We start from the raw sequence: 17010 nt of genomic DNA, 5'->3' as shown, positions 1-17010 counted from the left end.
AACCTGATTATGATCGAAATAATTACGAAATACAGCAAATGCATAGCAAATTATTGAATATAGTAACACCATACACAATTAGACTGAGCTTAAAAAAGAAACCGACTGGGAAACTTTGTAAACGAATTTGGCTATTCCAGATGAAATCCACACGGATTGGGGTTACCTGAATGAATAGCCCATTCGAAATAGAAAGAAGAGGGCAAGGTTTACTTAGGGGCACACCATTAGATTTCCTGGGGGGGGGCCATGGGAGTTTTTTGAAGAAAAAAAACTTCGCCCCCCAAAAAACCAACTTCGCCCACTAGTGAGACGAAAATTTTTTTGCCTCACTGATGAGTAAAAATAAAATTACCCCCACCCAACTTTGATATAAAATTGGATCGCTTGAGCCCATATTTATTGGTCGAGCTATGAGTTTTAAAATATTGGGTAGTCGAGTCCAATATTTTATAACTCATAGCGAAAAAAATTCTGCCTGACCAAAACTCCCAATCCCCCCCCCTGAGAATCTAATGATGCGTCCCTTAGTGATTTACCTCCAGCATGAGAGCACAGTCATGTACCGTCCTTGCGATGGGTCCTAAGTGGTCAATCGTTGGCTCAATAGCCGCTGCTCCTGTATAAGGCACAAGACCCCATGTTCCCTTAATTCCAACAGACCCATTCCAGCAGGATGGCAGTCGAACCGAACCACCTTGATCACCACCAATGGCCATATCCACTTCACCAGCCATGACCTAAAAAGACAATTTGAAATGTGTATAAGCCGCAAGATACACACAAAAAAATGGTATTGTCACGAATGTTTTGACTCATCATGACCATGATGACACATTGCATGCATATGTCTTGATTAATTGTTCTAGCATTCCGAAATGTAAAAAGAATGCATATCCATGCATCCACATTCACTAGTCTTAAATCACAAATTCACTTTCTTTTTATCGAAGAATGTTATAGAAAGAGCCTTATATTCTCTTTTTCATACTCAATATGTAGCTAAAGTAGCCAAATGGTCGGTGTGCAAATTAAGATCCTCATGATTACGGTTTTGACATGCTTGTTTGTTTCTTTGTTTATTTCTTCTTTACCCTGGATCTATACAGATGAAAATTTAAGTAGTCCTATCCTTTTGTTCTCCTATTTATCATGTTTATGACTCAGCCTAATAATGGGCAAGAAAATACTTGTGGCACATCGAGAAGGGAACTTGCATTTTCGCATGTAGCCTAAACGACAGTCTGTCCACATTGAAGTACAAACCAAACATGTGGCATCGGGGGTCGCTTTGCGTCACACGCACTACATGTCAAAAAAAAAACGCGACGCGTAAAGAGTGTGGTGCGCTCGACAAGTACAAATCGCGCAGTAGTTGGCGCGCCAAAGAAGCATTTACACACGCATTGCACTGAAATAATAATTATTCTCATACCTCAAGTTTCCGAGGTCTATTTACTTTGTCACTCCCATTGTGGCCTGTACACCATCCGCGATAATAAAAACGTGATGGTGTACAGGCCACAATGGGGGTGACCCCCCGGTTCTACGTGGACAGACTGTAGTTGGGCATCTCCCCCTCTGTGGCACACAGCTCTGTAAGATATGCTTTAAGGTTTTCTTTTTTATTTGAAAACAGTTTACAAAATACTTGTTAGCTTGACGCCTTTGATGATTTGTTTGTATGAATGCCATACATACCAGAACTGCGCTTCCACTACTGGATCCTCCTGCCGACCGCGTTTGATCGTGGAAGTTTAACACTGGCCCATATCCTGTAGTGTGACTGCACGCCGAGAAACACAAGTTTTCACATGTTGATTTACCAAGAATAGTGCCGCCTGAAATAAATAACACCAACATGGCAATGCAACTGAGGAAGTAAAATCATTAAAGTAAAACACTTCCGATTTTTGATATTTTGGTTATATTTACTGTATGGATGGAAGTTTGAAAAGATATAAAAACTGAAAGATGAATTTGAGTAGCGGTGCGGTGGTAACAGTCAAAATGTTTCCAGGTTGATGTATTAAATAATGAGGGTCATTCAAAATGTTGTGCTTTAACTCTCAAATCTCTTGTTCTACACTTGTAGCCCTTGATATAGACTACCCCGTAGTCCACTTGCCCATTGTGCATACTCTGGATATTGCATTTAAGCTTAAAACTCTGATTTATTTTTTTAGTAATTAATGTGTGCACAATTGATAGATTTTCACATCTGATCTTTTCAGTCACCCTACTCCCTCTCTTTGTTAGCTTCCCAAGTAGACTACTGACTTTGCCTTGCGGTTAAGATTTTTTAACACGGGGCTCTATGGAGAGTTAGGCCAATTTCTGGCCTAACTAAAATTGGCCATGATGTAATGCATCTTTAAATGGATCTGCCTTGTGATTGGTCGCCCATATCTCGCTATGGTTTAAATCTTCTGGGCCCGCGCCATTACCATTAACTATACCGTACACAACTGTCTGTGGTATTTGCGGCGCTTTTGTGTTGACGCGAAAGTTAATCTCTCATCAAACATATAGCGCGTCTTGTACTATACATGCTTAGTACTTGTGGTTAATGGACTGATAAACAAGTATGCTTGACAGTATGTTTTTAGAGAGCAAAGTCCATAGTCGAATTTTCGGGGTTCGCTAGCAATAAACTGGTAGATTCCAAAATCAGAATTGTTCAGTATTAAAGTGAGCCATTATAATTATGCAAGATAATGTTGCATTCAATTACTTTTATTGTCACTAATCATCTGATATTTTTAACTCTTTATGACCATTTTACTATTGAATACTTTAATTTTAATAAACACCAGTATAATTTTGAGTTCAACGAAATGGGTTCATCATGACTAATAATAACATATTTTAAATAAAATTCGACTATGGCATAGTCTACCCTTGATATGATGCTTGTGGTATAATATGCAAAATTGAAAGATCAAAATAACAGTAAATCGTACTGCATTCTGCAAAATCATATACGATTGAGGTATAAATACCAGAAAAGATATGTGGTATAACGGAACATTTCTGATAATTGCAGTAAATTGCGTTAAATCGTAAAAGTCGCCTAAAACTTTTGATTAATTCTGATATCTATCAGTGAAAATCTTTCAAAATATGCGTATAACTTCCCGTTTTCCACAGTGACATGGGGCCTCATAATTAAGTTTTACACCCTTCTGAAAATCACTGCATCCAATTCGGAGAACTAAAAAGTATTAAGAGAGATTTTCTGAGAAATACTGATGCCATGGGAAAAAGGTGGAAGATGGGGGTCAGCAAATTTCAACCATATTTTGGCAATTTAATAAGTTTGGATAAGTGTTCATAATAATCAGTATAAAAAAATCTGCTATGCCCCCTCCTGGGATATATGGGCCCCCTAAAATATGCCCCCTAACACGTATTTCCCTGACTTGTAAAATGCCGTTTTATGCCATTTTTGAACACATTTTTGGCACCTAAGACAAGCATCTATGAAAGTAAATTTTTCTACACATCTTCTTTCATCCTTTGTCTTTATCAAAAAATATAAAACAACAAATGTTTATATTGGGATGTTCCATTTATGAAACAGGGGTGGGGGCCCATATTTCACATTTTACAACTTTTGAAAAAAGTGAAATATCCCTCTACTTTGTGACGTCATTGTAGGAGTTCCTCAATCTTTCTCAAATTGTTCATTACAGGAGAGAACCTCTGTACATAGGTCATTTATATAATGCAATAAAAATCATGGAGACTTTTTTACTTTTCATAGAACACAAACATGGATTTTCCCAATATGTGACATTGGTATAATGATGCTATATAACGCCAACATCAAATATAAGATCTTTTCACTGTAGCCGTCCCTTTTCTTGAGCAAATAGTCAGTTATTCCATTGAGGAGTTAAGAACCACATTTAAGAATGCAAATCAAGTACAGGGGTAGGTGTTTCTCTTTTACAGCATATTGGTAAAATCGCCAGTAGATAATGCTCATTGAATATGAGCCCCTCTCATGTCACAAGCTCGTATTCATACATGTTAGTGGTATTATGATTATTATGAAAATCACAAGCTCCTATCACATGCATCAGTACATGCATTAAGCTATAGGAACTAGGCCTAGTAGGGCCCCATACCCCAAAGTACTAAATCCTAATAACCTGGGGGTGGAACTTAATGCTAGGAGTGGGCTATAAATGGGACTTGTTTTGTTTTGCTTCGGGTTAAGGTTTTTTGTATGTTCTATTTAACCTAGGCCTATCTCAACATGAAATTACAAAATGTTAAGCCTGGGTTTCAAAAAAGAATGTGCACAGCAAAAATCCAAAATGGCCACATTTTCCCCTGAAAATCACATTTTTAGCCATAACTTTGTCATTTTTGGGTCTTTTTACCAGGTTCTGGTGTCTAGTCTATGGGGTTTTTTTTGGTCAATCAATCTATTTATGCAGTTAGAAGTAGTCTCAAATCTTCATGTGTTGAGTTACGACCATTTCTGACCCAATGCACCTTTTTTACCCAAATTTTGAACCATAGACCTCATATTTAAATTACAGAAAAAGCTAGACAACAGGTAAAAACTTACATAACACTATAAATTGGAAAAACGAAATAGACACACAACATACGTTACATCAAGTAAAAAATGTAGATTTTTGCACTGCAGACTTTTTTACAATTTTGATAGTTTAATGGATTTTATTGTATTTAAATTTTTAGCAATTTCTTGCATTACAAAAGTTTGTATTACACTTTATATTACTGATTATATGATGCTTCTTTAATTGTGAGCTAGAATAATTCAAAGAGAAGGCAGTTTCCATGGCAACGGCCATATATACTAATTTTAAAGCAAATTTCCCCAGTAACATTTGACAAATTCCCTCATCATGTGAACATGACCTAAACATTTTACCCGGAATAGCCAGTATCAGGGATAATAAATTCTCTTTTCCTGATCTCTTTTTTTTACACTGTCAATATGGGAGAGCTCCAACTAAGCCATGTGTATTGACCCTTGACCTTCTACGGTGACAGTGGTATGTTAAAATAAGATGAGGGAAAGAAAATTTGTAATCCCCAATACTGGCTATTTGGGAGAAAAATTTTAAGGACATCTCCACAATATGAGGTAAAATTTACACACAAAAAAACCACAGTATAAATGGCTACTTGTTATGTTGCTACGGAAACTGATAAGTGTCACAGGCACAATCTCAAACTGCTGCATGATAGTGTCCTAGATATCATCATCAGTGCCATGTGGTCGCTGCTAACTTTCATCTCCGGTATCAGTACCAACGCGCATCAGGTGCACTCGAAGGTTTTGTCCCCCGCGTTTCATCCCCATTATCATCAAGGTAAAACCCAATATACCAACTTTTGTTGCCTCCCTCATCCCAGATGACAGCAACAACATTTTTCTGTGACCTATGACCTTTGAATTTTGGGCAGTTTGACCCCAAATTGACCCATTTTCTTCATTTTGAGCAATTTGTTGCATTAAAAAAGTTTGTATTATACACTTTATAAGTATACTATTGATATACATGGATTCTTTAATTTTAAGCTACATGTATTGGAGATTTCAAAGAGAAGGCAGTTGTCATGGCAATGGCCATTTGTACTAATATTTAAGCGAATTTCCCCAGTAACATTAAGCAAATTCGATTTCACAAGAAAAGTATAGGCCCTCTCCGAATAACTGCTAACAGAGCCCGTTTTAGTACTAATGTCGATGTTGAAATAGCAGCATCACTTTCTAACATTTGTTAATAAAAACTGAACCTTACCTGTAAAGATAGACAAAATTGGAGCTTAAGTGAAAATTTAGGCTTTATTTAATACAGCTAAAAATAAAGAAAACTATTGTCATGCGTGGTAGAATTGCCGCTTAAAAATGTTGATTTTTACATGCTTTTCACTATGATGGAGAGGTTATTTGGTGGGATGCGCCCCTTAATAGACAGAGGTCACTCAGATGAAAGAGAGCAGTTTACTAGTATATTGACCATCAAAGGATCCTCAATACAAACCCCAAAATCCATATAATGTGTCAGCATTTTTGGTATTTCAAAAATCGAGAATCATAGATACATAAGCGTTTTTATGTTTAACACAATAACACCCCTACTTCATGTACTTGATCAATGTAGTGTTCCAATATATTATTGTCTTTGTTGTTAACTACATAGTGATAGAAAATAATTATTGTAGGCCCTACCTGCGTTCCTTGGAAGAAAAAGGTAATATTCATTTGAGGGTGCATAAAGCATGATGCAAAAAGGTTATTTTTAAATCAGCACAGACAGAATTTTAGTACTGACCCGGGGTACTGAACCCCTTTATAGAATAGTCCTGTTCTATAAGCATTTATCCAACACAATTTAGGCCCTAATTTATTATGTAATAGTTTTGTTGATGTTGTTTACTTCTGATAGGCTCCCTTTTCATCAAATTTCATTTTTAAACTTAGAAAAATCACCGTACCTGAGTTTAGCATGAAAATATCGCAATTTTGCACTTTTGATGGAACAACCCAAATGTTGTACAAAGAATTTTTAATTGTTATGTCGAGACAAAATGTGTATTATTACTGTGAAGTATAAATAAAATGTCTGCAGATGCGCGTTATTACGTGGCTCTAATCAAAAGTTAGTGCACATTTCAAAGTTTTTGTGTCTGAGAAGACAATCATGGGGGTCAATTTGAGGGGGGTCCAGTATCTCCCAGTGGGGGTCCTCAACATTTTTTAATACCTCCACTGTAAATACTCAGGGACACATGTTTGATTGACAAAATATGAACAAAATTTGCTGACCCCCATCTTCCACCTACCATCTGAGTCTATCGGATAAACCCTCTTAATATAGCTTTGCGCCTGTAAGTGCTTGTACTAACCTGCATCTAAAAGTCTCGTAACTACAGTTGCATCAACATCTGGTACAGTGCCTTCCAAAGCGCGACATCCATTCATCATAGGTACCCCGGCTACCATCACATTGTCCTTTATTGCAATCTTCTTGCCTGTCAATTTACCACTATCAGCTCCTTTAATCGTGGATCTCCAATACCTTGAAATAAAAGAACAAGCACATGTGTACGACTGTTATACCATCGTGTGTTTTTGCAAGTTGCTATACAGAGTAAAGCTGGAAACAATACGTCATGTGCCGTGTCTGCATTTTTATCATTTTGCAGGAGAGGCATATTTGTGTTTCAAACGGTGTTTTTGAACGGCAGAAATTGTGAAGAAAAAGTCAACTGTGCAGAATGAAAGTGCCAATTTTTATACATACAACAACTTGTATAACTTGACTCATGTCTGTATTAATATTATAGAAAGAAAATGGCGTATCTGCATATCTGATTTCTTGTTAAATGCAACTTATTGAACAAAGTAACACCATGCACCATACACAATTAGACTGAGCTTAAAAAAGAAACTGACCAGGAAACAACATCCATAAAGATCCCGGGAAAAAGATCAGCTTCTCGTGCAAGAAAGTCATATCTGCACATAATTACCTTAATACTGTGGAATTAATTATTAACATATGCACTTCAAATATATCTCCAAATTTGTATTTTGATTTACATTTTCATAATTGCTCAATTTCAACAAAAATGCAGATACGATCCTCTTGCATCCACATGAAACGGGCAGTTTTGCTCTTAAAATAAGCACTCCTGCATGTTATCGTTCAGAAAACAAGAAGTTCAAGGCCCTTGAAGTAATACTGACCAAGCACGATAAGGGTTTTCGTCAGCAGTAGGTCTGTAACCCGGAGTCCGTGGATACTTCACAGGTAAAGTTGGTTCCACAAGATGGTCAAGGCGGTTGAAACCCTTAAGAGCATCAGTTATAAGAGAATGGCATTGTTTTATTTCGTCGTCGCTTAGTGAATAATTTAGACGTCTTGCTAATGCTGATACCTCATCTGTAGTAGGTCCAGGAACTGTCGGGTCCTGAAATAGCTCTGTTATGAAGACAATGTTATATTTTAGCAAAAATGGCAATAACAAACCGAGAGCATAGTAACATACACAGTAGGTTACACCAACGGCGCTTGAAATGGCGACATCATGTTTTACATGTAGGGCCTAATGTGTAGAACTTGTAGCTGATGTAACCTCAGGGATGGGGATCATCTTATGTTGATTAATGTGTTCTGCGGTAAATATCGAAAATGAGGGAGGGTTTAATTCGATGCACCAACATCCTTTAATAATACCCCTCAGTATATTAGCACCCACCGAAGTATTACACATGGTCTTTCACAGGCTCTAGTCTTTCACGATATCAAGTGACGGAACAACTGGGGATGGGATGGGGGATTCCCCCAGTCAGAACTCTTTCCTCCCCTAGTAAAAACCCAAAATTACGAACATGTACACTTTTTGCGCCAATTTTCGCAAAATTTGTTGGTTGTTGGAACTTCACTTTGCCCACAATGCCCCCCGAAAAATTGTTTCTGGTGTCGCCACTGACGATATCATATCATTTTGATGGAATAGTTTCTCGAAACAAGTAAAGCAGCTTCGTGTGACGCGACCCGCTTCTTTCACTCAAAAATTAAGGCACGCGAACTCGCTTAAAAGAGCATACGCCTACGGACAAAATGATATAATGCAGTAACTAATTAAGGAGGTATAATACCCTGATTTTCATCAGTACCCATCTTCTTTTTTTTGTTGCAAATTTATTAAGTATATAAATATGTTCATCACCTCATGTGCTGAACTTATAAAATATCTCTACATACAAAGTGCTTTTAAACCATTTAAGAAAATAATTTTAGCCCTATATATTTTTTTTGTTTTACTGTATCCTAGTAACTGAGATGTGTGTTTCATAACAAACCATAATTTATTCTATTGAACATGTCCAAGTAGAATACATGAATAGAATACATTAAATCCTTTGTTATACTAACTATAGAAATGTACTCACTGATTATAACACTGAATAAATTAAATAGGCCTAATCTCAGAGGAGGCTTAAAGGCATTCCTACAATGCACTATGATTGGGAAATTTGATCAATATAACCTAATTTTAAAGGCAAAGTCCCCATTGCCACACACACAAAATGGTCATTTTAAAACTGCAGCCAACGAGCTAATAGTTGAGACTTAGGACTGATATTTGCTTTTCTTACAGGAAACATTCATATCGTCCCACTGCATTAATTTTATTCCTAAGTCTCGATGTTATGAATGTTAAATAATAGGATGAAAACACCAGATATTTGCACACAATTCCAATGCAAGGCATGATCAACTGTACCATATGTGTACAAAAGCCAGACATACAAGGTCAGAAACCCCATTGGGTTGTGGGAATGTCTTTAAACATCCTCTGGCCTAATCTCTTCCACATAGACAATTTAATACTACACCATGTATGTATCTTCTATAATGTGTTGTTAGGAAGAGATTAAAAAAGGCTATACGGTCATCAAAGGTCAGGTTATAGGTCAATTGGTTCAGGTCAAATTCAGGCATCAATTTTGATATTTTGTCTGTTACTGGATATATAATGGAAATGTGTGAGGTGGATATACTAAAATACCTTGGGATGTAAATGGCGAGTACAATTTAGATTGCCTAGTTGAGATGGATTGGGCAAATAAAATAAAATAGTTACCAAAATCACAAAAATGAAGCTTACGGAAAACTACCTAATATGGTGGTATAGGTGACAACAAATACAATCTTTTTCAACATTGCTGTAGTGTGGTTGTGGTAACCTGTTACCTATGGCTTAATTAAGTTTCAGTGAAATAGTGTCGCAAGTTCAAAATACAAAATATAGCTCAACATTGAAAATAGAAGCATTTTAACCGGTTCGTTTTTTGATAGTTGTGGAGCACCAAGTTCATGAAGTCATAAAAGAAATCAGGGACCACTTATTCCCATTTTACACATCAACATTATTTCCCTAATGTGTTAGCAACACATATCCAAAATTTTAACGAAATCCGTTGATAGTAAGCTTTCCAAAATGAAGTGAATTTAAAACATGTACCACTTATACCATTAGAAGCATGTACGCGTCATTGATACTGATGCTACCAATTGAACGAGAAGATTTGCCCCTTCATTTTGCATACCACTTTGTCCAATTTCTTTTTCTCATTTCTTCACAAAATGCACACTGATCCCAGTGAAAGTGTAAAAAATTAACATTTTGTATAATTGTAAGAGAAGGATATAGGGCCTAAGTCATTAAAATTAAAACGGTATTTTTGAAATGAAACGTTTGGCATAACGAGGAAAACTGCGGTATTGTCAAAATTTAAGCTCCCAATCAATTACATGTAGTAGATCTAATTTAATACTTAAGTAGAGAAATAATTACAGATTCATGTCAAATGTCTTATTTCATATTTAATACACGGCATTCGGCTGAACCACTAGGAGGCTATTATAGCACATCTGTGGCAATGACATCAAAGGTACCAAAATCTGAATTTTTAGATTTTTACGATCGTCCGGATGAGCAAATCACTGACTGAGCCTTTAAGACAGACAAATAATCTTCTTCCAGATGTTTTTTACTTTGAATTTTAAATATCGGCATTCGGTTACCCTTTCAGAATCGTCAAGACAACTATAAACCGATATAGTGTGATTGCATTGCATTGAACTTCGAAATCGCCATTTTTCCTATTGTGTTGTGGTCGGACAGTTGACAGTACAGTGTGCATTGAATCGTTTATGCATGACTTCAACGAACCCCGGGAAACGAATTAACATGGGTCGAGTAACAGGTCGAAGAATATATAATATTATATAAAACATGATCTATATTGTATACTTGAAGTTGGTCCCTGCTTTTGGCTACTCACTTTATATTTTGCAGTTACACATTTTAAATACTCATGTAATAGTATAGTAATTATATAAGTTTACATAAAACGGTTACCTGATTTTAGTTCCTTGCCTGATTCAGTCATTTTGTTACAACTTCCTTGTCCGAGTTCTTTTATAGCTTTTTATTCCATTATTGAAACGCGAAAATACATCACGAAGCTAAGTCCATGTGCATGTACAGTCGTTGGTGGTGTGGTAAGGGGACAGGTAAATGGCGAGTTAAAAATGGGCGAGTTAGATGAAAGCGAGTTAGAATGGCGAGTTAGCCCCTGCAGAGATTAAAGTGTGACCCCTGCTGAGAATACGTCTTGGATTGTTTTTGAGGTACCTTTGAATACCGTTGAGGTTGTAAGATGCTTTGCTAGAAGAGTGTCTATTTCTGACACAAAGTCAATAAGTCCCCTGAAGACACCAGGATTTTTACTTTCTTTTGTCTCATCATGGCCTCTAAGTGCAAGTTCAAAGCTACCGCAAAACTTAATACAGTCTATGATTTTGGACAGGACATGTCTATTATCGTCCACCGTTTGGTTGTGCTGCCTTATTCTAGATCGATAACCATTATCAAGTTGCGTGCCAATGTTGACTCTTCCTAACATTTGCAGTTTAAAACAACAGTTCAAATGAACAGCGCTTCTTTCATGAACTTTAACTTTTTCAGACAAATGTTTCAAGTCTGTAACTCCATTCTTGGTCCAGGTACCGCCATCGCTTCCTCCAAATAGTAGACAGGGAAAGCAGAACAGCGACTTCCGTGAAACACTACCTGTTAGCCATGTTTTTTTATCAAACCACGAACTAGAAGTAGATAATGAGCGATTTTGGCCAGGTTTTCCTGTTTGAATAATTGTAAAATTATCTGGTCGATGTCGTCCTAAACGCTTTATTTCCAGTCTCGTTTCCAGACTATGCGTAGAGAAACGCTTTTCCAGTAAATAATCAACAGAATTCATCTTGAAGAATATTTATAAATCTGATGATGTACTACACTGTAGATCCACTGATGATGTTGCTCTCAGATCAAGTACTATTAAAATGACTCACCTAGCATTAGGTAGGCCTATATCCCAGTTATTTGCCCTTTAGCTGTTACTAAAATACAGCCATACAGGGTTTCACTTTTATCACCAAAAAAACCCAAAACAAAACTGTTTGCAGAGACAAGTGTAAACATCACTTTAGGCATTGCACATCCTGAAGTATAGGCCAGGCCTACATGTATATTGCTAGTGAATAACAATAGATCATAATAATAATGAACAAACTCTTAAATCTTGGATACTTCTTGGCTATTTAAATTTTCTTCATATTTATCAACAAAAGGAAGATCAATGCACATGATTTTATTTACTCATGCAGCTTCTTATATATGATGAATATGACAAACCCTGTATACAACCTTCAATTCTAAAGTATTCAATCATAAACCTCAACATAAACTAAAACTTTGCATGGACTTGCACCAGTCTTAAAGTTTTACTTATCCTGCCCCTAACCACATGCATGTGTATAACAATTTGCGCTTTGCAGGAAAGATTTAGTTAAAGTCTATCAGCTCATCTGTTTATTGTGTACAAAAGTATCAATGAGCACTGGTGACAAGTATCACAAGTTTGAGACATTAAGTCATTTACCTTATATGGTAAGTGGGCAGTCAAAGGTCAGCCCAGTATGTACCTTCAGAGGCGCAGTGGTTTTCAATGAGACCCTAGCTTCTAAGCACATTTGCAGTGAGCATGAGGCTATTTTAATGGTATAAATAAAGTACATTTGGGGCATGCCCTGTTTGGAGTTGCCATATTTTAAAACAGCTACTGTTGCCTTATTGAATAGAAAATCACTGCTACAGATGGTTTTAATGCATTGTGAAGTGTGGTGTGATGTGTAAACATACTGTTATTTATGAAATAAAACAGGTGATATATGGAACATTATTACAACTACTTAAATTTTATTTTTAATGGGATTAGGCCACAGGGTCACAGCCCCAAGTGCCCTAATGGACCAGCCGCCACTGACGACATGTCCCGCCGGCGAGTTAAGATGTTTACGACACGTCCTGCCGGCGATTTACGACAAGTCCTATCGGCGAGTTAAGATTTACAGCAAGTCCCGCCGGCGAGTTTACAGCAAGTTACGATTGATAATATTCCAATAATAAGTCGTATTAACTCGCTTGCGAGACTTTAGGGTGTTGCCGTAATTCGCAGGCTATTCGCCGGTGGGACTTGATGGCACTGCTGTAACTCGCTCACAGTACTTGATGGTATTGTTGTAACTCGCTAGCAGGACTTGTTGGTGTTGTCGTAACTCGCTTGTGGGACTTGTTGGTGTTGTCGTAACTCGCTTGTGGGACTTGTTGGTGTTGTCGTAACTCGCCGATGCTTGCGATGGGACTTGATGGCTTTGTCGTAGCTCGCCTTTAGCTTACCTCGGGGGGGGTAATTGACAAAAACCTAATCTCTGTGTGTGTGTGGGGGGGGGGGGTAACTCGCAGTTTAACTAGCTTTTTTTTTTACTCGCCTAGTTACAGCTCCCGTGTGGTAAGGGAATTTCATTATTTTGGAGCTGACGGGTGAAGCCCCCAGCTCTCCGGTGAAGCCGGACTATGAAGGGAGTATCGCAGGCCCGTACGCAGGGGGGGGGGGGTGCGGTGGGTGCGACCGCACCTCCCCAAATTTGCAAAAGTATACAAAAAGTCCCAAAATTTAAGAAATTGCGAGCGTAGCGAGCAAAAAAATCATTTTTTTATAGCTTTTTTGGTCAAAAAAGGTCCAAATTTGGGAAAGAAAGTCCACTTTTCACAAAATCGCCCCCCCCCCCCTTGGAAAAAAAGTCCACTTTTTCAAAATCAGCACCCCCAAAAAAAATTCCTGCGTACGGGCCTGGAGTATCGTATTATGAAAAAGAACTTAATTTGCATTTAGGTGTATCAATCGATGAAAATCTTACAAGGATAAATCATATTGATGGAATTTCAAAAGCAAGTTTCACGGAAGATCATCAAACTCAAAACACGGTTTTGATGCCTGAACATCATATACATATGCATATGGTTTTATTTCGCCTTACATTAATTATGAATATGGCCTACTTATTCCCCGGTACTTATTTAAAAGAATGCATGTAAATAAAAAGTGGGCAATAAGAAATTGAAATGATTGAGAACCACTATAAAAAGTCACTAAGCCATTTTGAACCACTAGTTCATAAATGCGATTACCGTAAAACGTAAAGATACTAACAAATTAAAACTTAGGCAAAGATTGCCAATAAAGAGAGTGATAAATACATAAGATGGATAAAAGAGGCCATCACCGTCAGAAAGCAAGGCAACACAATGAACAGAGACTAGGGACAGTACAATCTAAGTCACATCTTTGCGACTCCGTTGCCAAGCAGCGATCAAAAACAGCTGTTCAACGATCATCACATCAACAGTAGCATTGAGAAAGAACTAAACTAGTGTATAAAAAATATACAGACAATGATGAAATTAGACAAATGAATTAATATGACTCAACATTTTTAGTATAGATCAATTACACAAAAATGCACGTCAAAACCCCTACTGTTTACATACAAAGAATTTAACTTGTTTTTAATTTTTCTGATTTTTTTTTCAACTAATAAAGAAATATAATTTTGCGCATGCGTTTACAGGGAGTACCTCGTTTTGGTAGCAAGATGGCGGATCCGTGCAAAGGGCGAATACCCTTTAATGCCTTTTATATAACCAGATGTTAAAACGATTTCTGGCAACCTTTTCTAACCTTTTGCTAATAATGTAGAAAACGTTTTATGTTTGCTGGGCATAGATTCCATTTTCATGTCCAGGTTCGGCATAATCTTGGCATTAACAGCAGGTATATTATGCACTGCTGACGGGTTAGCGACAAGATAGCGGAGAACATCTCACTTGAAGCTCTGCATATCCTGCTTGGAAACAACCTGTTCAGGAAAGCCACTCCACCCAGCAAACACAAAACGTTTTCGACATCATTCGCAAAAGGTTATAAAAGGTTGTCAGAAAACGTTTAAATGTCGGGTTATATAAAGGGTATACTAGAGTATAAAACGTTTTCATAACCTTAAAAAACATTTTTTGATAATCTACTGCTCAGCAAATAAAAATGTTTTACAGAAAACGTTTAAATCTCGGGTTATATAAAGGGTATAAAAACGTTTTAATAACATTCCAAAAACATTCTTGAAAACTTGATACAAAATATTTTTCGAAAAATATTTGCCCAAAATATTTTCAATAACGTTTTAAAAACATTTTCATGAACTTTATATAACCCGACATTAAATGTTATTAAAAGGTTTTGAAAAAAACAATTTAAGAACATTTCTGTGTTTGCTGAGTTCAAATATTTTAACATAATGTTATTTAGGTATTGACACAATATTTGGCAAAAATGTTTGCAAAAATAGTTTACAAAACATTTTTGAAAACATTTAAAAATATTGTTGTAGTGTGTTTTCATACAAAACGTTATCATGACCTTTATACAACCCGACATTTTAATGTTATTAAAACGTTTTTACCTAAACCAAAAGCCAAAATATAACTTATTTAAAACGTTTTAAAAACGTTTTTGTGTTTGCTGGGCAGGTATGAAGAAATAAAATAGAACATTTTAAAGTTACTTTTTCATAACGTTAGAACTGGCAAGATATATATATATATATGTGGTCAAATCAAACGAAAAGTGTACACGGCATGTTCAGGGCCATAACTTAAAAGTATTAATCAATTGGCATTCGTTTTTGTATTGTGTTTATTCGCCTTGATCATACGCTTCGCGCCATATATAATAAAACCCCCTTCTGTGAAAAACTTAGACACAGAGACCCCAAAACATGCTATTTTTACCCATTTTTTCAAAATATTTCTTAAAGTATTTTTAAAAACATCTAAATAAGTTATGAAAAGAAGTCATTGGATTGAATCTAAATTGATTTCCTGAAAGGTGTGTATTCAAAGATTGCCTGTTCAATTGTTCACATATTTGTACATAATTATGAATTTTTTGTGATAATTTTTTGAGTGGTACAATGTATTTTTTACATTACCTACGAATACAATTTTTCATAGCACTAGATATATCTTTAAAAATGGAAATCACTAATAAATGCGCAATTGATACAGGCTTTGATATGTCCAATACTGAAATGCATTGCATTCGGACATCTTTATTATTGTGTTTAGCTGCCAGAAATTCTAAATGGCACAAAGGTAGGTTTGGTAAAAAATATGCATTACCTCCGAATACATGTTAAAAGCTGTGTCATTTCCACAAACTGAGAGAATAGTAAACAATAGTTAAGCAATAGGTGCAGGGTAATACACTCTTTATTTCTACCAAGTTTCAATAGCCTGCGTTTAAATATTTCTGAGATGTCAACAATAAAAGCAAGTATTCGTAGGTAAATTTCGGTAACCGAATATTACCTACGAATACAATTTGACATCATGACAGTATTGTGAAACACCGCCATTCATTCCAATGCCCATATTGGTACATAACGAAGGCTTGTATGCCTGTATGGTCTGCTCATTTGAAAGAAAAATCAGATTCGAAGAAGATTAGAAGGGGATAAATACTTGGATTTGTCAGCTGTCATATGTGTTTCATTTTAAACGTTTACCGATCTTCTGGTTTCTGAGTAATTTGTGTCCAAATTGGTTTATTCGAAGGTAACTTTTGACGTTTTCGCTAAGTTTACCTACGAATACCATGGACAAAAACGACTTTTCTCATTGTCTCATGATCTAGACAACACATTGATGGACCCTGGTGTAAAGCTAATTGTAGTTGCCCTCAAACGAAAGGCCACCGTGATACAACATGGAAACTGTACCATGGATGAGTTGTTAACTCTCTTCACGTGGGTGTCGACTGCAGACGACAAGTTTCAAATTTAAAAAAAATCAAAAATTTCAGAAATGCAAATTTTCATGACCATATTTGAGATCAGCATGAAAAATGCATTAAAATGAGTACAAACAAGCCTAGTATTGATTCAGCAGTTCTTAAGATAGCTCTTGATATTTTGAGAAAATGTTTCAAAACTTGAATCTTTTCCATTGAAGCGCATGGCTAGCACGCAGAGCATTAAATGATGGGTT

The 17010-nt window shown here is 36.5% G+C and overlaps 1 protein-coding gene across 2 annotated transcripts in view; it reads right to left on the bottom strand.

The window, feature by feature from the left end:
- Window positions 1-17010, bottom strand: part of LOC140147862 (amidase-like) — a 33737-nt gene that overhangs the window by 4744 nt on the left and 11983 nt on the right. Inside the window, exons 1-5 of one of the 2 annotated variants that reach the window (XM_072169635.1) lie at window positions 10927-11179; window positions 7742-7976; window positions 6898-7070; window positions 1702-1841; window positions 540-740 (exon numbers count right to left, since the gene is read on the bottom strand). The exons of the other annotated variant lie outside the window; for it this stretch is intronic. Of the exons in view, the coding sequence (XP_072025736.1) occupies window positions 540-740; window positions 1702-1841; window positions 6898-7070; window positions 7742-7976; window positions 10927-10957 (780 nt within the window). The 5' untranslated portion in view covers window positions 10958-11179. Of the gene's footprint in view, window positions 1-539; window positions 741-1701; window positions 1842-6897; window positions 7071-7741; window positions 7977-10926; window positions 11180-17010 lie in introns of those variants that run through there. 2 annotated transcript variants of the gene reach the window in all.

Source organism: Amphiura filiformis, chromosome 3 (assembly GCF_039555335.1).
Source record: "Amphiura filiformis chromosome 3, Afil_fr2py, whole genome shotgun sequence".
NCBI classification, from domain to species: Eukaryota; Metazoa; Echinodermata; class Ophiuroidea; order Amphilepidida; family Amphiuridae; genus Amphiura; species Amphiura filiformis.
The sequence above is the reverse complement of the archived record's forward strand: the minus strand, read 5'-3'. Positions and strand labels throughout refer to the sequence as shown.